The sequence below is a fragment of the Elephantulus edwardii genome, unplaced genomic scaffold (assembly GCF_000299155.1).
Source record: "Elephantulus edwardii isolate Elephantulus edwardi_28Jun2011 unplaced genomic scaffold, EleEdw1.0 scaffold00066, whole genome shotgun sequence".
Taxonomy (NCBI): Eukaryota; Metazoa; Chordata; class Mammalia; order Macroscelidea; family Macroscelididae; genus Elephantulus; species Elephantulus edwardii.
The window spans coordinates 7,570,110-7,593,268 of record NW_006399816.1 but is presented as its reverse complement, the minus strand read 5'-3'; the positions used below and the strand labels follow the sequence as shown (position 1 = coordinate 7,593,268).

The window sequence follows — 23,159 nt, the reverse complement described above, 5'->3', positions numbered from 1 at the left end:
GGAGCTCCAAGCTGGCTGGCTTCTCCCCCAGCATCTCACAGGGTCAGAGTTCACAGCTGTGGACTGACACTGCATTCTCTTCTCCACATTGTCTGCAGGATCTCCTTTCCAATACCTCAGACAAATTTAACCTCCTAGCCAAGCTTGAGCAGGCTCAGAGCCGAATCCTGTCTTTGGAAAACCAGGTCAGTCATCCTCGTGGGTCAGATCAGGCCTGGAGCCAGGCTCAGGGTAGCTTCGGGCCAGCTCAGGGGTCAGCCTGGATTCAGGTAAAGAGTCAACATGTGGCCAGGTCAGGGCACAACCTTGGGTCGCCTCTTTCATTCCTGCTCCTCTGGTATGTCTTGGGAAGGTGTCAAGCTACATTGCCCAGGACTTTCCTTTTTGCCTAGAAAGCAATCTCTGGCTTTGCTGTCCTGGCTGTCAAGGGTCAGCTCTGCTCTCCACTGACTCTACATCTCCCCTGTTCGGTGTCTGCAGTTAGAGGACTCAGCCCGACGCTGGGGGCAGGAGAAGCAAAACTTGGCCATACGGCTTCAGGAGCAAGAACACGGCTTAAGCAACACTGGCCTCACCAGTCAGCCCGTGAGTGATGCTGGAGGGTGGGATTGGCAGTCATCCTGCCCCCAAGTCACTGTGTAACCAGAAAAAGAAGGTGTTGTCACTAGGAGCCAATTGAGTAGAGACAAGGATTGACTCTTCTAAAAGCACTCTCTTCAGAAGAAGCTAACAATCTGAGAGACAGCAAATAGCATGGAGCCCTGCAGGGCATTTTCTGACATCTCAGAATCAAGCCAGGCTTTTTAGGGGAATGTGGGAGGGTCTGGAAGGAATGCCCAGAGTTGTTCCTTGAGATGTCTTTTTCCATGATGGTTATCAGATGTGCAGGTTCCATGCTCAAGGCAAGTTTCTTTGCTTCAGGAACTTCAGGAAGCTCAGGTTTCCTTGCTGATGGTGCATTCTTTAAGTAATTTATCAGGCTTTTCACTTCAAGGTGACTTGATCGCAAATGCTCAGTTCCTGAAAAAACAATCTCATAGCTAATCAATCAGGTTCATGACCTTTACGTAGGCAACTTGGTTGTTGTCCTAAGCTTGGGCAACTATTTACTATCAACCTAAACTTAGACAAGAGCTTCTTCTCATCCCAGGCCTAGGCAATTAGTTATTATCATCCCAAATGTAGGCAACTACGTGTGAGTTCCTCTTGCCTTCAGCTGGTGCCCAAGAAAAACCAAAGGCCTGGGAGTCAGACCCGGGCTGCAGTTGCTACGGTTAACCAACTGAAACCCTTACTGGGTCTCAGTTTCCCCCTTTGTATAAGAGACCCACAGCTTTTAATCAGAGCGTTTCTAGAAGGCTTTGGCACTGACTACACTGTAGCCCCGTTGCTTTATAGAGTAGATTGTGAGCAGAGTCCGCACCCAATCCCACCACAATCAGAACCCTCCTGGTTGGCTGTAATACTGCTCTCGACCTGACAAACTATTCTAGAAGGGAGACTATGGCCAGAGTTACACATTATTAGCATCTCTACAACTGCACCTTAATTTTAGCCCAGGGGCCCACAAGCTCCTCAATGCAAACACCCTGATTTCCCCTGCTGGGCACATAGCTGGAAATTCAGGGGCTCCTGGGAAGGATATAGGGCTTCTGAGGAGCAGATTCCCTTACATGTATCTGCTGAGCCTTGTGTATCAGGAGATCAGATATCACACTTTGCTAAAAGGGTTTTGTAATCTTTGACAAGTCAAAGGGTCTTTGACACTAGATTTTGGATCCTTGAAGCGTGGCTTGGCCAAGCAAGATGTCCTTAAATGACTCAACCCTTCCAACACAGGAATTTATCTAACTCCCCTTCCTTTGTACATCACAGAGCCCCCCAACCTACTCCAAGGACCAAAGGTGGCCCTCAAAACAGGACCACCAAGAGAAGCCCAGTTCAAAGACTTCTCTCAACCAGCCATCAACCTCCCAGAAGACCTCTATGTCCAAGAAAACCTGAGCACTGGAGCACACCCCCTATTCTGTGTGCTTGGAGTCTGTGTGCTGGCATCTCACCCTCAGAAAATGACTGTATTAAATGCTATAGTATGGTAAGGCTCTGCCTCTTTTCTGGAGTAGAGCAGCCAATGACTTCCAGAATCCCTAGAATTCCAGAATCCCACTCTGGTCTCATGTTGTAGCCCATAGTCCCCTGCCTCTCCCAGGAATTCCATCTTTGGAGAGACAGATATCATAGAGGATCAGCAGAGTTGATGAGAAGTCCTCCAAAACAAGGGCCAGAGAGATAGGTCCTTTCCAGACCACCAAGAAGAGAGGAGGCTTGGAAATTTCACCTGCCCCAAAACATCCATCATGCCCCTAATCCCTTCTTCCAAGCTTGGTTATCTGTCCTTTAAGACCTTTCTTGCCTGTGGCAATCAGGTAACATCAGAGTGTGAAGTGACTCATTAGATTGGGCTACACTGTCTTTGGGGGACTAAAGAAGGAGCCCTGGTGAAAACCCGAGAAGCCCGTTTCTAGCTGTAAGCCTGCTGTGTGACTTGGGTGAAGCAAGCAACCTCTCTGGGCTTGTTTCGCCATCTATGCTACACAGAGCTTGTTCCCTCTGACAATAAGGTGCTTTCCATCTCTAACATTCTGATTCAAAGATGATTCAATCTAGACAAGGGAAGGGATGTGGGAAGGAGAGAGAGAACAGAAAAGAGCGCATGTGATAAGGGAAAGCAGAAAGTTTCCAGAAATGAACCCAGAACCTGCAGATACCAGCAGTAGAGGCCATATCAGCTCTACCACTGTCCCTAGCTGGACTAGCTTCCCTGTCTTAGGGGACATAGGGGTAGAAAGCCAGGGGGGTGGGTCATATACCTGTACAGGGCCAGCGAAGGTCTGAAACCAGACCCACTGCCATCAAGTCCAAGTTTTTCCTTGGAGGCTAGGATTTTGAAGCTCTATCTCACACACTCTGGGCAGGGGGGACCACTCCTTGGAGAAGGACATCATGCTTGGGAGGGTGGAGGGACAGCACAAGAGAGGAAAACCGTGGATGTGATTGACTGTCATGGTAACTGGGGCAATGGGGTTAGGTATGTCAGAGACAGTGAGACTGGCTCAGGATAGAACTGGGTTCTGAGCTATTGTAAATAGGGTCACTATTAAGTCCCATGCGACTTGATGGCACATAACAACAACAATAGCAGTCATAGTGACCCTAAGAAACAAAGAGGAACAGCCCCATATAATTTCTAAGGCAATAAATCTACCACATCTTCCTCCTGCGGAATACTGATGCATTTGAACAGCTGATCATTTTAACAGCCAAGCATTTAATCAATGTGCCATGAGGGTTCCTTCAGAGAAGTTTAAGATTGGGGACCAGTAGCAGATAATCCAAATAATAATCCAGATAATCTCTGTAGTCTCCCTGTCCACCACACAGAGTTGAGCAAGTGGACACGTCCCCTGGGGCAGGAAGTGGAGAACTAGGGCAATTCCAGAGGAGAATCACATGGAACAGAAATAGGCTGGCCTCTCGCTGTCATACAGTCTATCACCTGGCCCCTCCCCCTCCACATGTGAACACATGCCCCTCAGCCCTCACCAAGATTCTGGCTGGTCCTGGAGTGAAGTCCTCATGACTTCACTGTGGATCCCCACCCAGGATTCAGCCAAGCAGAGCTTCTTCATACCTGCCAGAAGACAGACCACACTCCTAATAGGAGACAGGCCTCACCTCTGCTGGGAGACAGACCCCACCCCTTCTAGAAGATAGGCCTCACCTCTGCTGCAAGATAGGCCTCACCCCTGCTGCAAGACAGGCCTCGTCCCTGTCAGGAGACGGACCCCACACCTGCTAGGAGACAGGCCTCATCCCTGCTTGGAGACAGGCCTCACCCCTGCTGGGAGAAAGGCCTCTCTCCCTCAGGCCACCTCATTCTTAACACAACCCACCAGCTCTCTAGTTCCTCTGCCAGATGCATCAAGCTGGTTCCTGAGTTACTACATGTTAGGGGTTGGGGTAAGGAGGCCAGAACAGAAATGGCCTCAAATATGGATGCCTCAGGTACACCCTCCTTCCAGGCCCAGATCACGCTGCTGATTCAGAACCAGGGACCCTCTTCACAGGAGTGCAGAATATCTTGGAAATCGAGTGTAATAAACAAGACATTTCACATAATATAGCCATTTATTTATCTTTCTGGAGTGGACATGGAAGAGCATTCCAGCAAAACTGAGAAAATTGAGAGCCAAACCCAGGCTCTCGGGGATGGTGAGAGAGGGAAGGGAAGACATTGGGGTGGGAGCAGAGGACTGAAGATGCACAGGCCCCACCATCTCTGGCTCTTCCTCATGCCCACAGCTGGCCAGATGCAGGACAGGTAGACCCATCATGCCTGGGGCGGTTCCTTGTTGAGGGGCCGGAAGATGAAGGAAATGGGTTTGTTGGGCATCAAGATGAGGTTGAATGTGGTGTCCACATCAATGAGATGCTGGATCTCAATTCTGAAGTTTTCCAGCATCTAAGGAAGGAGGAAGGTGGGCTTGATAGGGCAGAGGGGCAAGAGCGGCCTCTCCTGGGTCAGGACTCTGGTCACCCACAGGCAGTGGCAAGGAGTAGAATTTGAAGAGTTGCCAAAGACTCAACCTCTGACACCTCATTTAACCCTTCCCAAGTCCTTGAGGACACACCATCAGTGCTTCATTCCCTTGATTTTAATCTAAAATTCCATCCTTACCTCATCACATACTATCACTACCTAGAGGCACCAATCATGTTGAGTGAGAACTAGCTCAGAAAAGGAAGCAGACAGGGATTACAGTCTGGGGCCAGGTCTAGGGGTCTGCTAAGTGATGTGGGGAAGGTATCCTGGAGAGACAGGAGGACAGGGAGGGTTGATGCCTTTGTTAGGAGTCAGAGCCAGCCCAGGATGGCAGGATGTCCCTACTCAACTCACATGGATGAGGAAGAGAGTCATCTCCAGCTCCGCAATGCGCCTGCCCACACACTGCCGGGAACCCCAGCCGAAGCCCAGGTTCCGGAAGTAGGTGTGGTCCTTGTCTTTGTTCAGCCATCGGGCTGGGTCAAAACACTCAGGTTTGGAGAAGAAGGCGGGGTCCCGGCCCATGGCGAAGGTAGCCACCTGCACCAATGTCTAGGGCAGGGTTGACCGAAGTGTGAGTAACATGGCAGTAAGCTTCCCCAGTCCTTTCCACTCCCCTCCTCTGACACGCTCACTTCCTAGAATGGCTGCCCAGTGACCCAGGACAGCACGCTGGCTACTGTGTAACCTGGCACACATTCCTGGCCTTCACTGAGCTACACCCATCAAATGAGGATGGTCTCCTGGCTCCAACGCTGTAACAGGTGAAGACCAAAGGTTGCTGATGGCTCAACGGATTGTCCTGTCCTTCCCTTGAGACCAGCTGCCCCCTCACCTAGGACTCCAGCAGCATTTCAGAGGCCACTTTTCATGATGCCACCACTCTTGGCTGTGGCAACCCACCAAGGTCCCAGGTCCAGGGAGAAAGACAGGGCAGTGCCCCTTCTTCCCCATCTGCCTGTCATTGCATTCCTCCCTCTGACCGGCAGCACCCCACTGCACCCACCTTTGCAGGAATCTTGTAATCTCGAATCACCACGTCATTAGCAACATATCTCTGCACAGTTACGGAGATGGGGTGGAGTCTGCAGAAGGAGAACACGTGGGCTGCTGGCCCCAAAACTAGCCCCAGCTGTACCCCTACCCCTTCACCCAGCATGGCACCCCAGCCCAGCTGCCACACCTGGGGAATGTGAAGGCAATGGATTCTATTTTCCTCTCTTTATCCCCAGCCATCTCCCCTAGACTGCCTGCATCCTATTTCCGGTGTCTTCCACCAGCCCCTCCTTGTAACCCTCTCCCCCGGCTCCACCCTGGCCCTGCCCAAGGGTTTTAAAGGGACACAGGTGAATGTGCACTTGCCTCAGTGTCTCCTTGATGCTGGCTCTGAGGAGCGGAATTAGTTTGAGCATCATGTTCAGGTCCCCGTTGGCCTGACGCCGGGCAGCCAAGACCTCTGCTCTCAGTGCCTCCTGAACCTTCAGACTCCGGGCCATCTCGTACAGGCTCCACTGCAGTGTCATGGACGTCTGGCAGGGGCCGGGACGACACAGCCAGGAGGGCTTGTCACTTCTGGGGCTCTTCGAGGTTCATGGCCAAGGCTAAAGATTTCTTCCCAGCTAGCTGTACCTGGTTGCACCCCTCCCAGCCTCCAAAAATCACCATTAGTAAATTTAAAGTATAATTTAGTAGCCAAAGGCTCAAGAAGCCCTCCTTGCTGCCTGTGTGAGGACATTCAGAACAACATTCTCTCTGTCTTCATCCCTCATGCCGCTGTGACCCACCCATCTCCCCATTCAATAGGGTTATCACTTGCACAGCCAATACTGTCTCCCGAAGAACCCCAGAGGCCAGATCCTATTGCTTGCATGGTTGGAGTCCCGAAAAGATTGTCATTCCTTTGGAACATCTTATTAAACGGCCACCCCCTCCCAAACAGAACTGCCCAAAGCTTCAGGATTTGCCTGTATCAGCAGAACTTAATGCGAATCTCAAAGACACTGAAGTCAGAACACTCAGATCTATTTTCTACCCACGTTGAGATTAGCATGTGCCACGTGCCAAGATGCACCAGCTCCTCTCAGTATTGGGCAGAAGTTGTGATCGTGAATCATTTGCTGAGGGCCTGGCTGACCCTAGTTAAACCTCACAGTCATCCCGATTTCTCAACGACAATAAACTAAGCCTTTGGAACCCCAGGCTGGGGCAGCACGCCCCCTGGGGAAGGAGACAGGACATGGATCACTGACACATTCTTTTACCAAGGGTTACATTTCTGTCCAAATCCTCCTCAGATACTTTGTTTCTTCCCAGAAGTAAGCATCACCCAGTTGTGTCATAGCTTAACGTCCTTGCCTGGATTGCAGATAAAGTCAGATTCTGGTCTGACTCACAAGGTCCCTCAACACTTGGTCTGTGTGTGCTGCTCCCCCTCCCCATTTCCTGCCTCTCAACTCCTGAAACCTACAGGTCTGCCATGAGGTATTTCCTCTTCCTGGAATTCCACACTTCACCTTGGAAGAAAGCATGCCCTCCTTCAAAGCTTAGATCAAATACCTTTGTCCAAAGCCAACACAGAATAGGTATGCAGGAGAAACTTGTTCAGTAAGGCAATTCTGTTACTAGCTGTGTGACCTTGAGTAAGTTACTTAACCCCTCTTTGCCTCAATTCCTCATCTAATAAATGAAGATAATATTAATCAATTTGTAGCGATCTTTGTGAATATTTTGCCACAATCTGCAGTAAGATGGATCCACACATTGCCTCAGTAAGAGGTCCAAACATAGCAAAGCTCATGGACATGGAACTTTTCAATCACTTCCTGTGCATCTGAGAGCTGAACAATGAATAAGGATAGCAGGTGAAGGATTCATTTCTTTGAACTGTGTTATCAGAGAAGGGCACTGAACATCCCATGGACTGCCAAAAGAACAAACAGATATGTCTTGGAGAAGGTACAGCCAGAGTGCTTCTTGGAGGCAAAGATGACAAAGCTTCATCTCACATAGTTTGGGCAAGTTGTCAGAAGGGGTTATTCCTTAGAGAGGGACACCAGGCTGGGAAAGGTGGAGAGTTGGCAAAAGACAGGAAGATCCTCAACAAGATGGATTGACACAGTGACTGCAGCACTGGGCTCAGGTGTGTCAGAGATTGTGAGTATGGCACAGACAAGGACAGAGTTCAGGTCTGTTGTTCATAGGGTTGCTATGAGTCATACTCAATGACACCTAACAACAACAACAGCATCACATGAGATTGATCAATAGGGTAACTTTAACAATGGACTCAAAGTGTATTGTGTGACACAGAATAGGGCCAAGTTCAGAGTCTTTGTTCATAGGTTCACTGTTGAGTCATAGTCAACAACACCTAACAACAACAACAATCACAGTAGTGGAGTCCCTGGGCTATTTAAACACTTAACATGCTTGACTGCTAACCAGAAGGTTGGAAGTTTGAGTCGATCCCTAAGTGTCTCAGAAGAAAATTCTGCCAATTCACTTCCAAAATGTCAACCCTCTTGAGCATGCTTCCCTACGGCACACGTGAGGTCACCAAGAGTCGGAATAAGCACACTGGTAATCAGATCATCACATTAGAAGTGAAACATGTAGAAATGTAGAGAAAGATATGGTACACAAAGACAGGTCAAATTTGACATTCAAGGAGAGACTTTCAGAGAATTGAGTGCTGCCTATGGAGAAAGGACATGAGATGCCACAGTGGATGACTTTAGGTACCAAGGGTGCTGTAGTGGAATAGAGGACAACTCCCCAAAATAAGAAATGTCCACATCCTAAACCTCAAACATTGATACTAAACCCTTGGGGGATTATGGTCTCCTTTGAGGAATAATTAATGCCTTTGACCTTCTTTTTCCAGAAAAATCTATTTCCAGTGTAAGCTGGTTTGGGAAAGTCTGTGAAGAGAAGTTAAGGATCTCAAGATTAAATCATCCTGAATTATTCAACCAACCATTGAGCCCCCAAAGCTGTAAATGTTGACGAGAGGAGACTGCCCTTCTTTCTCTCTCAGAGCAACTGGTGGATTTGAAACTGTGAGCTTTCCATTAGCAGCATAACATGCTACACACTACACCACCATAGGGAGGTTTGGTGGCCTAGTGGCAAGAAACTGAGCTGCAGTCCTGAAGGCATGCGGTTCAAGGCCACCAGTTGCTCTGTGGGAGAGGGATGGACAATTCCTCCTGTGCAATTAATTGCCTCTGAAAACCCACTGGAGAGTCAGCTATGAGTCAGTTCTGACTCTATGGTACACAGCACAACCACAACACCATATCTCCTGTATATTACTAAAATGGGCCCTAAGTCCAAAAGGAAGTGTCCTTGTAAGAAAGTGAAGAGAGGCACCCAGAAAGGAGGCTGGAAGTCAGGATTGGAGCCTTCCAGCCACAAGTCAGAGAGTGCTCAAAGCCACAAAAAGCTGTAAGAGGCAAGGAAGGAGTCTCTCCTGGAGCCTTCTGAAGGAGAACAGCCTTGACTTTGAACTCTAGGGAGCTAGAACTAAGAGGGAATGAATTCCTATTGTTTTTAAGCCTCTAGGTTTGTGTTCATTCATAATGGCAGCCACAGGACATACTATAGGATGCTGAGAACCAGAAGAGAAAGGGTAGGAGAAGATGGAAAGACTGGAGGGCAGGGCCTTGGGCCTTCACCTTTTCTGAGGTCCCACCTCCTTAGCTCTGAGAGAAGCTGTGTCTTCTCTTTGAAACAAAAAGGATCATAACTGGAGGCCACAGCCTGTTTGCTCAGCATCCACCAAGGAAGCTTCGAGGCCACTCACTCTCCCCTTAAAGACTCCTGCAGAACTCAGGCCTCTCCCCCTACACCTCATCACTCCCTCCCACAGACGAAGGAAAAATGGCTAATCTGCCTCAAATCACGCTCCACAGGAACCTAAAATGCCATTATGTCTGTTCCAATTCATGACAACTCCATGTGGGTCAGAGAAGAACTATGTTCTGTAGGATTGGTTTTCTGAAATTAGCTTACCAGGCCATTCTGCTAGTATGCCCTCGGTGGCATCAAACCTCCAACCTTTTGGTTAGCAAACAACTGTGTCAACTGTACTATTCAGTATTTTGCCTGGGAGTGTTATTGGGTGCAATTTTAACTCATAGCAATGCCAACAGACAGATTAGATCTGCCCCATAGCATCTTCTAAACATAATGTTTATGAGCACAGATTGTCACATCCTTCTCCCATGGAGTCGCTGGGAGAGCTCAAGTCACTATAGGGAGGCAAAGTGAGCAGAAGGAAGTTTACACCACATGCAGGCAGGACGCCCCTAGTGGTGGGGTCGGAGACACCCGGACGGCCTGTTGAGAGAGCCAAGTGTGCACAGGGGTCATGGGACGTGGCCTCCCACGCAACCTCACCGTGTCCACGCCGCCGGCCAGCAGCTCGGTAATGTTGGCCTTGACGTCTTCATAGGGCAGCTTTTTGTTGGCCAGGAGGCAGTAGAGGATGCCAGGGTAATTGCTGAAGACTCTTTTTTGTCTCATGTCCCAAAAGAAGTTCTGGGTGTATTGTTCAGCTGGGGACGTGGGACAGGAGGAAGGAAAAAAGAGTGAGGTCTCCTGCAGGTCAGAGGGAAGGAGAGCCATCTGCAGGGAGAAGCAGTGTCAAGAGCTTGGGGATTCTGGGACCCCATGCTTTTTATGCTGCTGAGCAGATTCTCAATACTTTTGTCATGTCTGCCTTTGCATTTAATGCTTGAACACAGCTCTGTGGGGTCAGTGATAGCATCCCCACTTTACAGATAACAAATCCAAGGCCCAGCCAGATGAGTCACTTGCCCAGGGTCACATTCGTGCAAGGAACAGAGGAGGGCCACCCTCAACCATCCAGTTCCCCTCCTCCCCCTGGCCTCCTTATCTCTCTAGATACATCCTAATCTCCTATTTCTAAACACAGCTGTGTCTGAGACATTGACCCTTAATCCCCTGAGGATTATGGATGCTTTTCAGAAGTGATGGACAGCACTGGTTCTCTTTCTTCAGAAGAATGAATCATCCTGATACAGCACTAGGGCACTGTTTTCTGGGGTTCTGGGTCCCTCCTTATGCCATTCTCTGCCCACTCTGGTGTTAGCACAAGCCCATTGCTGTTGAGTGAATCCCACCCATAGAGACCCTACAGGACAGAGCTAAACTTCCCCATGGGGTTACCCGGGCTGCAAATCTTTAAGGAAGCTAATTGCTACATCTTTCTCCCTCAGAGTCGCTTGTTCTATGCCATCAAGTTGGAATCCTCAAGCAGGTTTTGGGGGGGCTGTAAGCTCTGATGGAGCAGATTGCCCCTCTTTCCCCCACAAAGCCACTGGTGGATTCTAATTGCCTGCCTCTGGATTGGCAGCACAACTCCTTAACCACTAGGCTACCAGAGCTTCCATTGAAACCACTAGCGGGTTTGAACCACTGGCTTTTTAGTTAGAGGCTGACAGGACAAAGAAGGAGGCCCAGGTCCTCCAGCTGGTCTTCTCTGGGTTCCTACTCCTGGAGGTGACAGGGTCCCCCTGCTCTCCACACTTGGCTCTCCAGGGCACAGACAGAAGAGCCCTCACCTTTACTGAAAATCATGTCCCAGGCGGCCGCGTGGTCCTTCCAAGTCTTGCTCCTGAACAGGCGGAACAGTCCTGGGGGGATGGTGAGCATGGGGACACTGGTGTGGAACATCTGATACACAGCATCAATGAACCGCTGGGCCTCGGGGTCCACTACCTCCTGCAGCATCCCTAGGCGCTCCCCAAATATGACGTGGGTGATGGCTGTGGAGGGAAGCAAAGGCTAAGCCCCAACACCCAGAAAATTCCCGGCTGCCAGCATGTCCATGCAAAATACACACAAAGCCTTCAACTCGCAGAGCATGCAGACGCAAACCACACAGCTCACACCATCTCCTGCACCAGACCTCAGCCTTCTTCCATCAAAAGGCTGATGCTTAAATCTCAAAGGCAGGGTGGAGGCAAGCTGCCTCTCTGACGACCACGAGAGGGGTGTGTGGAAAACCCTGAGAGGGGGTTCCTTTGGGGTGAATTAGGGTTTCTAGTAGAGCTAGAAGACAGCCCAGGCCGGGAGAAAGCCACTGCCCCCATGTCCTCAGCAGGACCCCCAAGCAGCCTCTGTATTTCCTTCCTGGGAGGAGAGATTCCTCTCTGTGACTGCATTGGCTACATCCAGGTCACACGGAGTTCCAGGAAACAAAAATCCTTGGGTAATTGAACATCTAGGATTCAATCTGATTGGGTCTAAGACCTCACAAGTCTAAGATTTTACCAAATTCCAGACCCAGAAGTGGAGTCTTGATTTCATACCAAGTTTCAAGCACCTGGATCACCTCCAATGACCCTCCTTACCAAGCCACAGTCCTCTGCACCTGCTGTTCCTCTGACTACATTACTTGACCTCTTTATGTCACCCAAAGAACTCCTATACATCCTTCAATACCCTATTCAGATTAACCATCCACACCTCCCTTCCCACCCCAGAACTCAAAGGTCTATATTCTCTGAAACCCTCAAGCTCATTGCTATCAAGTCAGAATTGACTCAAAGCTGACCATTTAGAGGCTTTTCAGAGGCTGTAAATGAAAGAAGGAGATTGCCTGAAGAGCCACTGGTGGATTTGAATACCAGAGAGGCACCTTTGGATTACCAGTACAACTCCCTGCAGACTACTCCACAAAGAGCTCCTTGGTCTGTATGTGAGGAAAAAGATACTTGCTGACTGAAGACCTAAGGCAAACTCTGGCTTTTGAAGGATGTTGGCAATGAGACCTATGCTTTGGAGACCCTTATCTTCTCAGCATGGATGCTAAGTGAGAGGGTCTGAGCTCCCTTCAAGTAGCTGATGGTGGAGGATGTATTTAGAAAAGCATCACAGAAGCCAACACCAACACTTCTATAAGGTGTGTGGTGGGTCTCAAATTGGGAGAGTGGTTGCTGAGCCTTCCCACCCCCAACATCCAACCGTCTTCTGCCTGCTGGATGCAAGCCCCTTACACTCAAAGGCGAAGCGGAAGAGGTCATCACTGATGTCCCCTGAGTACATATTGGATCCCTGTTGATTGATACGCCTGTGTAAGAGGCTGATGAAGTCCTGAGACACCACATCCAGCAGGGGCAGGAAGTTCTTCATGGTATCCAGAGCCATCAGCTCCTGGTTCAGGGCTAGCCGGTCTTTCTTCCAGTCTGTGGATTTCCTGAGAAGACATGAACACTCAAGCTCTCATGGCCACGGACCCCAGGCCTGACAAGCAAAGAGGGGACTCTCCCAGGATTCCAAGGCTGAGCAAGCAACACTCATACCACACCAGGGTCCTTGCCCCCAAAGCCCTTGGCCTGTCGCCTCCTCCCTGTTCCTGCCCAGCCTGGGAGAGGAGACAGGAAGAGAAAGAAGGAAAGGGAACAAGATTCTGCACTCCTGCCACTTCGCTGCTGCTCTGGGCTAAGAACTCATCTTATATTCACTTTCTAGTCAAGGCCTTGACTATATTATCAGTCTTTGCCCCAGCTGCCTGGCTTGCCTTCTACATTATTTCCTTTCCCTCAGGTCTATGTTCACTGCTTGCTATTCAAAGTCTCCTTTTCCCCGCCACCTCTCTTCTTCTGCATCCTACACGTCATGCTGCTCACCGGTGGGAGGCTCTCAAGTATTCAGAATGGAGTTCATTGTCACTGTCCACTACCCCTACAAAGCCCCTTTCACTGTTTCTATTGTCATTGTTTATTATAAAAACTTTATTCTAGATTTTCCACCTAATGGGAAAATTAGGAGTTTGACAGTCCCTTCCACCTGCCTATCTGGTCCTCCCTCATCTAAGACTGCCACCTGAATCCCTTGCTTTTTTTCATGGAAGGTATTATTAGATGCATTTTTCTTTCTAAAAATAATATGTTCCTAAAGTGTAATTATTTTTTTAAAAAAAGGAAGGCGGAAGAAGGGCAGGCATATTTCCAAGACGTTATGGTTCAGTTCCAGATCCCACAAATAAGCAAGTCCAACAAAATTTTTCCATTTCATAGTGCATACAGAAGTTAGGTAGTCAATTAAGTGTTCAACAATATCAGGGGGACACTCCTGAATCACTGCAAGAACTACAAAAATGTGGCACAGATACTGTGGCGAAAATGGCTCCAGGAGACCTGCTCCACTCAGGGTTGTCACAGACCTTCAGTCTGTAAGAAAATGACAATACCTGTGATATGCACTGAGATAGAGCACAGTAAAACGAGGCATGCTTGTTTACTTGGTTTTTTTTTTTACTTCTTTCAGAACCTGTTGTGCTGCTAGGGCTTCCTTTTTTCACATAATTTTCTAGGTATCATCCTTGTGGTTGTGGGACACTGAGTCTGTTCATTTTAATGGATGTGTATCATGGTTCATTCATTTATCCTCCAGTGGAGCATTTCTGTTTTTCTCTGGCTTTGTTAAAATGACCAGCATTCCTGCAAATATCCTAGCATGTGTGCCCTGGGACGCATATACAAGAGTCTGTCCTCTGAGAAAGACCTGCTGGGTCATCAGAATGTGGGACTTTAGGAAATAATGTTTATGTGCCCACTAGTATTGGATGAGAATCCCTGGGTAGTAAAAAAAAGAGAGGAGAAAAAAGGAAAAACAAACAACAACCAAACCAACCTATTATCACTGAGTCTGAACCAACTCATGGCTGACCCTCCGTTGGGCTTCTGAAGCTGTAAATCCCACAGGAGATGTCCCATCCTCTTCCTTCAGAGCCACTGGGGGATTCGAACCACCAGAGAGGCCTTTAGGTTACCAACATAACATCCTATGGACTACATTCTACACCAGAGCTCCCATCCTCCATGTAAGTACAAAAATTTAACACACTCAGATACTAATTACAAGGCTGGAAGTTTGAGCCTACCCAAAGGTACCTCAGAAGAAAGGTCTGGCATTCTGCTGCCAAAAAAAAAATCAGTCCTTGAAAAGCCTGTGGAGCACAGGTCTACTCTGTCAGAAACGGCACACATAGTCGTGGTGATGTCTGAGAATTCCACTTGCTCCACAGAATTCTAACACTTGATGTGGTTATATTTTAAAATGCTGAAGAGCAATTCAGGGAAATATGGTTTGACTTTGCTTACACACACTGATTTGTCCACGCTTTTCCTGCCTCGTTGGACTGTGAAGGATACAAGAGAGCAGAGCGCCCTGCCCTACTTGTACCTCCAGCTCTGGTACAATCAGTACCTGGCACATAACAGGTTTTCAATAAAGTGAAAGTTAATCTATGAATCAATAAGTGAAAACTTTGCATGGTCATTAATTGCCCAGTCAGATCTTCAGTGTCCCCAAGTTCCTATCTGTTGGAGGCAAGTCATCATCTCTATCGATGTTTTGTGTAACCAGAAGCTGATAGAGGCCCCACTCAGAAAGGCCAGGGGTAAGCCTGGACCCCGCCTCACACCCTCAGTATCAGCCCTCCCCTCATCTCCATCCATACCCTGGGAAATGACCCGGAACTCACTTGAACAAGACTCCAATGGGTTTCTTGTAATATTGGTGATAGGCAACCCAAGGTGGGACGAGGTAGCGTTCTGGGCTAGGACCCTCAGACTTAAAGAGAACTGCCACATCTTCAGGGTCGATGATGAAGACCGAGTCTATGTTTCCAAGCTTCTCCCTAGAGAGTCAGGGGAGAAGAGTCATGATCTAAGACCCGAGGGGAGCTGTGGAGATCTCAGCATGATGTTAATAAAGGTGCTTGCTCAAATCAGAACTAACGTCTGGATCCTAGTTCACAGTTTGCTTGCTGTGTGTTCACAATTTACTTGCTGTGTGACCTTAGGAAAGATACTTAACTTCTCTGAATCTTTATTTCCTTACCTATAACATGGAGGGAAAATGATAGAGTCTACCACACCAAGTAGCTGAAAGACAGGATATGGAGTCTAGAGATGTGATATTTCTTCAAAAGCTCTATAAATAACAGCTGAATTATCCTCCTTGTGAGGACTATTGCAGGATTAGCCTCACTCAAGAGCCTTCCACAGGCCTTCCAGAACTCCATCCTACACCCATTCATCCTCAGTCCTCACCCTTAGCACCCCCACCCCCAACCCCTATAGTGCCCAGAAGCCTGTGCCACGTGACACGTCTCCATGCCCCATGGAAGGACACCAGCCAGCTCAAGTTGGTTGTTGCTCATCAGGCAAGCTGTCAGCTGGCCCAGCCAAACCTTTCTAGCCTCTTGGACTGAAACTCTAAGAGCAGCTGCCCTGCCCCCAAGAGCCAGGCCCCAAGTAAAGCACATTGTCTCTGTTAACAGGAGACAGTGACAGGACATCTGACCACAAGAATAGACAAAATGTTTGGCAGACAGGCTCTATTAAAACATAAAAATGTTAGTGCGACTACAGAACATCTACTTGCATCCATTACGCATGTTGTTGTTAGGCGCCTCGAGTCAACCATGACTCCTTACGATCCTACAAACAACGGATCTGAACCTTGTCCTCACCCACACCGTCCTCATCATCTAATATACTCAAGCCCACTGTTACAGGTACTGTGTCAATCCATCTTGTTAAGACTCTTCCTCTTTTTTCCCTGATCTGTCACTTTTTCCAAGGGTCTAGTGTCTTTTCCCAAGGACTGTCCTCTCCTAATCACATGCTCAAAGCATGTGAGATGAAGTTTCACAATCCTGACCTCAAAGGAGTGCTCTAGTTGACCCCAACCCCCAGGACACACTTGTTTGTTCCATTGTCAGCCCATGAGATATTCAGTCCGCTTCTCCAACAACACCATGATAAGAAAGATAATTCAAGATGTGTTTTAAGGCAAAATAGTAAGATGTATAAGTATGTAGCTATAATAAGCCAAATATGTGTCCCAAATAAAAAGAAAGGAAGCTGTGTTATTATCCTAAAACCTTGGCCTGCCTTTCCAAACCCCTCAGGCTTTCTTATTTCCAAGACCTCTAGAAAGTGCCCCCAGCAATTTTCCAATCACCACATGACCTCACCTGACTCACAGGTGCTCTATTCCACCTCCCACTCTATGACGGCTCAGCAAAATTCTTGAACCTCTACCATTATGATCAACTTCACCTCCAGAAACCTAGTCCCAGAAAACGATTGCACAAAATCCCTTGAGAAAGGAAAATGTTTGTCCCAGCATAGAGTCTGATAGCGAAAAATGAAAGTGGATGAGACACTGGCTTTCAAGGACAGATTGGGCCACTGTGGAATCCTCGCCTTCCTTTTAAGTTTCTGTAAGAGGGAAAGAAAATAATTTCTTGGCAGATTATGGAATATCACCAAACAGCATATATAACATGCTCACATTCTTCCACAGTATGTTAATATTAGCATTAAGCAGAGATTGTACTTGATTCCAAGTTTTCATTTGTGTTTGTCTATATCTTCTAAATTGTTCTGTAAGAACAAGAACAGCTCTTTCACTCAAGGGGGAAAAAATCCCACAAAGGTTGTACTTAAACTTCTCATCCAAATGTTTATAATTTTCCAAGCTAGAAGCTACAGTATTATGATGAGCATCATCTAAAAGTCAAATAATTTGGAAATTTGGGTTCTGGCTCTGAGTTTTTCCTGCTAGGCTACACAATCTTGGTAAGATCCTTCTCCTCTCTGGGCCTCAGTTTCCCCATCTGTAAGATGGAGATATGGGAATTGGAGTCCCTCAAAACAAATAAATCGAGGTTGACCCTCCAGCAGGCTGTCAGGAGGCTGTGATCACCCATCTCTCCCATGGAGCTGCTGGTAGATTCAAACCTCCAGAGAATCCAGCCTTTGAGATAGCAGGGCAACTTCCTGCGCCAAGGCCACCTTTGCACCCTACCTGGGCAGCGCAAACACTTGGTATGTGCAACTACAAAGCAAAAGCTTGGCCTCTGAAGTCTGTCTGGAGGCACCTCAGAAGAAAGGCCTGGCAATCTCACCTGAAAAGTCAGCCCTTGAACACCCAGCTGTGGAGCAGTTTTTCTCTGACACACATGGGTTGCTGTGAGATGATGTCAACTCCACAGCAAACGGTTAAGATGGGAGTAAGAACACCCGACTCAAGGACATGTTGCAAGGCTCAGAGGAGGGCGACTCGGAAGACAGAAAGGGGTTAGATGAAAGGACAAATCTTCATGTCCCTATTTAGGGGGAGGAAATAAGAACAGGAACAGAAGATGAGAGGAGAAAGAGGGGACAGAGGGGAGGCCATTAAGAAGGGAGGCTGGGGCTGGCAGACCTGGGAGAGGCGGGGAGAGGAGAAGGGAGAAATGCAGGGACCAAGCACTCAGCCGTCTCCAGCCCCAGCCCCTCTCATTCTCTGTCCCCATCAGCTCCTTCACCCTCACCCTCACCTCCGTCCCAGTTGTAAAAGACTCCAGTTGAGACTCCAAAGGAGATTGTAGGGGAAGGATATGACCCTGAGGAGTTATCAGTCAGACTCAACACACGCAAACTGCCTCCCAGCCCAACCCACCGAGCCATCTCACACACGTATCTGTGCCTTGTCTCCAACTCTTCCAAATGTTTTCCCGGCATAATCCACCCTCATCGTCATCTCCCCTACCACCTCCCACCCTCTCAGTGAGAGCCTCAGAATATAACCCACGTGTGGCATGGAGGAAAGCCACCTTTAAAACTGCTAAAATAAGGAGTGAGACCTTCCACCCAGAACACTCCAGGCTCTGGAGTTAAGAGACCAAGAGACAAAAGTGGGGAAACAAGGTAGATTCTTGGGGAAGAGATCAAACCCTTCCCCCAAGCAGATCCTGAAGTCTCAGTGAGACTAATTGGGGCTGGGAGGACGGGAGGCAACAGGGGTGGGGAGGTTAGTACCCTAGCAGCACGGAGCTCTAGCTATGACTGCAGTAAGAGTCCTCACCTCTCTGCATCTTAGTCTTCTGACAATGGAAATAGTTCAAGGTGTCCTGAGGATGAGTAGTTCCTTTTCTCTTATCACCTCCAAAAAGTGACAAGGGTTTAGGACATGGGGGTGGGAGGAAGGGCTGGCAACTGACCCTACAGTCTGAGAATCCTTTCACTCCTCCTGTGACCTTCCCCAGGTCTGGAAGAGATGAAGTCAGGAGGACAAAGAGCCTGGATTCGGGGAAAACTAACCATTTGAGGAGCAGGTAACACAGCAGAGCTACCCGAGCCCTTCCCGGCCAATTCCTCAGGCCTCACCTTCTGCCAGTCATACCTGTAAATGGGGCCAAACTTCCGAAAATTCTGGATGTTGCGATAGTGGAGTCCATGCATGCCCGTCTCCTTCCAGGAATGATACAGGTTCAGCCAGCCATTGTTACCAGGGGAAGGGACCTCATGATAGGGGCGAGGGCTACGGGTGCAGACGCTGCTAGCGCTTTCTCCAGCAGACACCCTGGGCTGCCCAGAGCTCTCCCGCAGGACACTCAGGAGGGGCAGGCAGCCTTTAACCAGGATGGAGCGTGGAGGGAGTCCCCTGGCCAGCATACTGTCCTCACAACTGCAACTGGCCTGATCCACTGCAGCAGGACCTGTGGGGACGGACTCTGGCCCTGGAGCCCCTGGGCCAAGCTTATAACACTAGCTCAAGGCTAGGCAAAGAGCCATGAGACGTTCAGCCTCCCTCCACCTCGCTCGCTCCAGCCCCCACGGCGCCCCTCCCAGCTTGGGCTGCTGAAACTCTTCTGGAATGTCTGTAGCCAGAGGGACTCTTCCAAGCCCAGGGAAATCTTTCAGTTTCTGTCCCCGGTGTCACCTGAGCAGGGTCTTAAGGATGTCTGTCTAGTTAGTCCTTGCCCTAGTGAGGGGTGCCTCTGGCCTTGGCAGTAGGGTCCAGGCTGTGTGGACCCCCTGGGACTGGGAGGGTGATACTGAGGGCCAAGAGGAGGTCAGATCTTGGAACTTTGAAGCCCAGTACAGCTTTATGAGACCCCACTACTTATAAATGAGATTCTACTCTTTATGTAGTTACTGATTTTTAAAATTCTACTTTTTCTCTTTGTGGAAAAAAAATAACACCCTATATTTATGAATTTCTTGTGATTGGCAGACTTTGAAGCCCAGTGCAGCTTTATGAGACCCCACTACTTATAAATGAGATTATACTCTTTATGTAGTTACTGATTTTTAAAATTCTACTTTTTCTCTTTGTGGAAAAAAAATAATACCCTATATTTATGAATTTCTTGTGATTGGCAGGTATCAATAATCTTTTTAAGGAAATTATTTGTGGGTGGGAAAGGTGATAATAATAAGCTAAATTACACTCCTGTTATCTCATTGTAGCATTCTGTAAAGGAAAAAGACAAATAAAGGTGGAAGGGAAATCTCTTTCGTGTTAAGTGAAGGAAGCCACACACAGAAGAAAGCATGCTCTTGAGCTTCATTTTCGTGAAGTTCAAGAATAGAATCTGCAAAATTAATTTGGGATATTAGAGGTAGTTTCTTTGCAGGATAATGACTAGGAGTGGACAGGAGATAATTTTTGGGGTCCTAGAAATGTACTATATCTTATTCTTTCTAGTCATGTGTATGGGAAAATTAAACTATATACACCTATACATTTTGCATTTTATTAAATCTAAGTTATACCTCAATAGAAGCATTTTTTAATCTACATCTTTGCTAGGAAATTTCCAGGTGGCCTGGTGGTAAGGAGTTGTGCTGTCAACCCAAAGGCATGGAGTTCTAATCCAGTATTTGCTCTGAGAGGGAAAGATGGGCAATCTCATCACATTGGATTTATAGCCACTGAAAACCCTCTAGAGGGTCATCTATCAGTCAGTTCTGATAGCACATAGCAACAGTAATTAAAAAAAAAAAATAGGAAAAGCCTTAGCACATCCTGGTGGCCTTGTGGTAAGGAGCTGCGCTGCAATCCCAAAGGCTCATTGTTTGAATCTGCTAGCTGCTCCACAGGAGAAGGCTGAGAAGCCTCCTCCCAAGTGATTTGCTGCCTCTGGAAACCTGCTAGAGGGTCAACTGACTTGATTCTGACTCTAAGGCACAAAACAACAATAACAACAACAGTTCATAAAAGAATCAACTACCATTAAAAAGAATTGCATTAGGAAAATCTGCTGTCAGGGACCTCTCCAGAATACTGGAAAGCAATGATGTCAGTCTAGAGACTAAGGAGAACCTGATCCAGTCCATGGTCTTTGCAATGACTTGCTATGCATCAGAAAGCTGGATAAACACTAAGGAAGACAGAAAAAGAATTGATGCCTTTGAGTTGTAGTGCTGGAGAAGAGTCTTGAACCATGGACACACACACAAAAAAAATAGGTGGTCTATCTTGGAGAGGGTAAAACCAAGTATCTCCTCGGAGGCTAGAATTTTGAAATCCCATCTCACATACTTCAGGCACATGGGCCAGGAGGGACCAATTCTTGGAGAAGGACATTATGCTCAGAAGGGTGGAAGGACAGTACAGGATAAGAAGACCCTGGATGAGATGGATTGATACAGTGATTGGGCAATGCAGGTTGGTTTGTTGGAATTAGTGAGACTGGCTCAGGACAGGGCTGGGTTCAGAGTTGTTGTACATAGGGTCATTATGGGTTGCAGGCAACTCAACAGTACATAACAAAGCAAACAATCCATTTAAAAAACAGGGAAAACCTTTCGAAGAAACACTGAAACAAAGGTCTTAGGACCACAGTCTCCGATGACATAACACAGTCCCTGAAGACAATGTTCTATATCCTATTTTGGTGGGTAGCAGCTGGCGTCCTAAAAGCTTGCAAATAGCCATCTGAAATACAATGATAAGTCTCTTTCTACACAAAAGGAAGAAGAATGAAGAAAATCAAAGACTCAAGGAAACAATTCTTCCAAAAGACAAACAGAGCACATAGCCACAGTCCCTGTTGTTGCGCCATCGAGTCAGAACCAACCCAGAGCTGGCCCTCCAACAGGTTTTTGGAGGCAGTAAATCACACAGGAGGAGGTTGCCCATGCTTCTCCTTCTGAGAAGCTTGTGGATTTGAACTGTGTGCCTTTGGGATTGCAACATAATTTCTTACCATTTGGCCGCCAGGGCTCCCTACCACTGCCCCCAGCAGCAAGAAACCAAAAGAACGAAACTGCTACCAATCAAGTGATGAGTATCTAGTCAAAGGCCCGAGACATTGTGGAAGGGAAACTTAGAACAAAATTCAAAACCCTAAAAGAGACCAGACTTACTGGCATGTAGAAACTGAATGGACTCCTGAGACTATAGCCTGTAGACACCCTTCAAACTTCGAGCTGATCTCTCCCCCTGGGCATCAGCCAAGTGACACATGGGCAGTAGTATGGAAAATGACACCCTGAGCAATCTGCTTCTCCAAATGGTCAGCCATGTGAAACTATGAGGGTGGCATTTGCTCAAGAGCAAAGTGCAGAGAGCAGCAAGGAACTGGCAGAGTATGGTTACATCGAGGGAACTGTAACCAGTAGTGTCATGAAGTAAAAGTATACAAACTGTTGGATAAGAAATTCATTTGTCCAGGACAATAAAGGACATAGACTCACTAACCAAGAGTCTCTAACCTAAACCAAGCTTTGATGCAGACCCCACTTCCTTACAGACAGTAAGAAGGGGAAGGATGTCCAGGCTCAGGAACTGAGTAGTCAGTCCTCTTCACTGAGGGCAGAGCACTCCAACCCTGACACCACTGTGGATCAATGGGGAAGCCAATACCTGAGAAGCTCAGTGAGTCACTACCATGTGGCAGGGAAGAAGCAGCAATTCAGCGAGATGTTGTTGGGTGCTGTCAAGTCGACTACAACTCATAGTGACCATAAACACAACAGATCTGAACTCTGCCTATCCTGTGCCATCGTCATCATCTCTGACACACTTGAGCCCATTGCTGCAGTCACTGTGTCAACCCCAGCAAAGGAAAGAGAATTCCCTCACCTGAACTTTGTCCTACTGTCCTAGTGGCTGTCATGGGTTCTGTGTGTTCTATTTGCCATGAAGTTGATTTGGAGTCGTACTGACCCTGTATGACAGAGTATATAACTGCTCCATAGTTGCCTATTCTAGAATCTTTATTAAAGAGCTGTGGTGCCATAGTGGTTAAGCATTCCATTATTAACCATAGTAACTGATGGCAGAAAGACGTGTCAATATGTCTCTCTCAAGACGTACAGCCTTAGACATCCTAGGGTACAGATCTAAGGTGCCCTTTGTTGTTGCTGCTGCTTTTGTTCCCTGCTGTCCTGTCAGCTCAAAAAGAAAAAAATCAAAACATTGCCTGATTCAGCCTCATCTTTACAATCCCTCCTATTCGTTGTTGCAGTCACTGTGTCAATCCATTTTGCTGAGGGACTTCCTCTCATTCACTCACCCACTACTTTTCCAAGGATCATGTCCTTTTCTAGGGACTGACCCTTCCTGATAATATGCCCAAAGCACGTGAGACAAAGTCTCATGATCCTTGCTTCTAAGGAACACTTCCAAGATAGATCAGTTTGTTCTTTTGACAATCTATGGTATATCCAATATTTTTCTCCAACATTACAATTCAAAGACATCAAATTCTTCTTTGGTTTTCCTTATTCATTGTCTA

The 23,159-nt window shown here is 47.7% G+C and overlaps 2 protein-coding genes across 2 annotated transcripts in view; one reads left to right on the top strand and one right to left on the bottom strand.

Moving 5' to 3' along the window:
• Nucleotides 1–2,004, top strand: part of CCDC33 (coiled-coil domain containing 33) — a 171,195-nt gene extending 169,191 nt beyond the window's left edge. The window contains exons 17-19 of the mRNA XM_006888390.1: nt 99–185; nt 481–585; nt 1,876–2,004. Of these exons, the coding sequence (XP_006888452.1) occupies nt 99–185; nt 481–585; nt 1,876–2,004 (321 nt within the window). The remainder of the gene's footprint in view (nt 1–98; nt 186–480; nt 586–1,875) is intronic.
• A 2,386-nt stretch (nt 2,005–4,390) lies between these two features.
• Nucleotides 4,391–19,086, bottom strand: LOC102858764 (cholesterol side-chain cleavage enzyme, mitochondrial-like). The gene is made up of 9 exons (XM_006888304.1): nt 18,815–19,086; nt 15,120–15,275; nt 12,628–12,827; nt 11,191–11,394; nt 10,004–10,161; nt 5,966–6,132; nt 5,610–5,688; nt 4,958–5,155; nt 4,391–4,522 (listed from the first exon to the last, which is right to left on the bottom strand). The coding sequence occupies exons 1-9, from the start codon at nt 19,084–19,086 to the stop codon at nt 4,391–4,393; spliced, it is 1,566 nt and encodes a 521-aa protein (XP_006888366.1).
• Nucleotides 19,087–23,159: the final 4,073 nt, after the last annotated feature.

What these genes read in the sequence shown, in the direction of transcription:
- LOC102858764 (XM_006888304.1), bottom strand. Translation starts at nt 19,086, where the DNA reads ATGCTGGCCAGGGGACTCCCTCCACGCTCCATCCTGGTTAAAGGCTGC. An exon ending in AAGTTTGGCCCCATTTACAG is followed by an intron (nt 15,276 to 18,814) that starts GTATGACTGGCA and finishes CTGACTCTCTAG; the next exon opens with GGAGAAGCTTGGAAACATAG. An exon ending in ATTACAAGATTCCTGCAAAG is followed by an intron (nt 5,156 to 5,609) that starts GTGGGTGCAGTG and finishes ACCCTGCCCTAG; the next exon opens with ACATTGGTGCAGGTGGCTAC.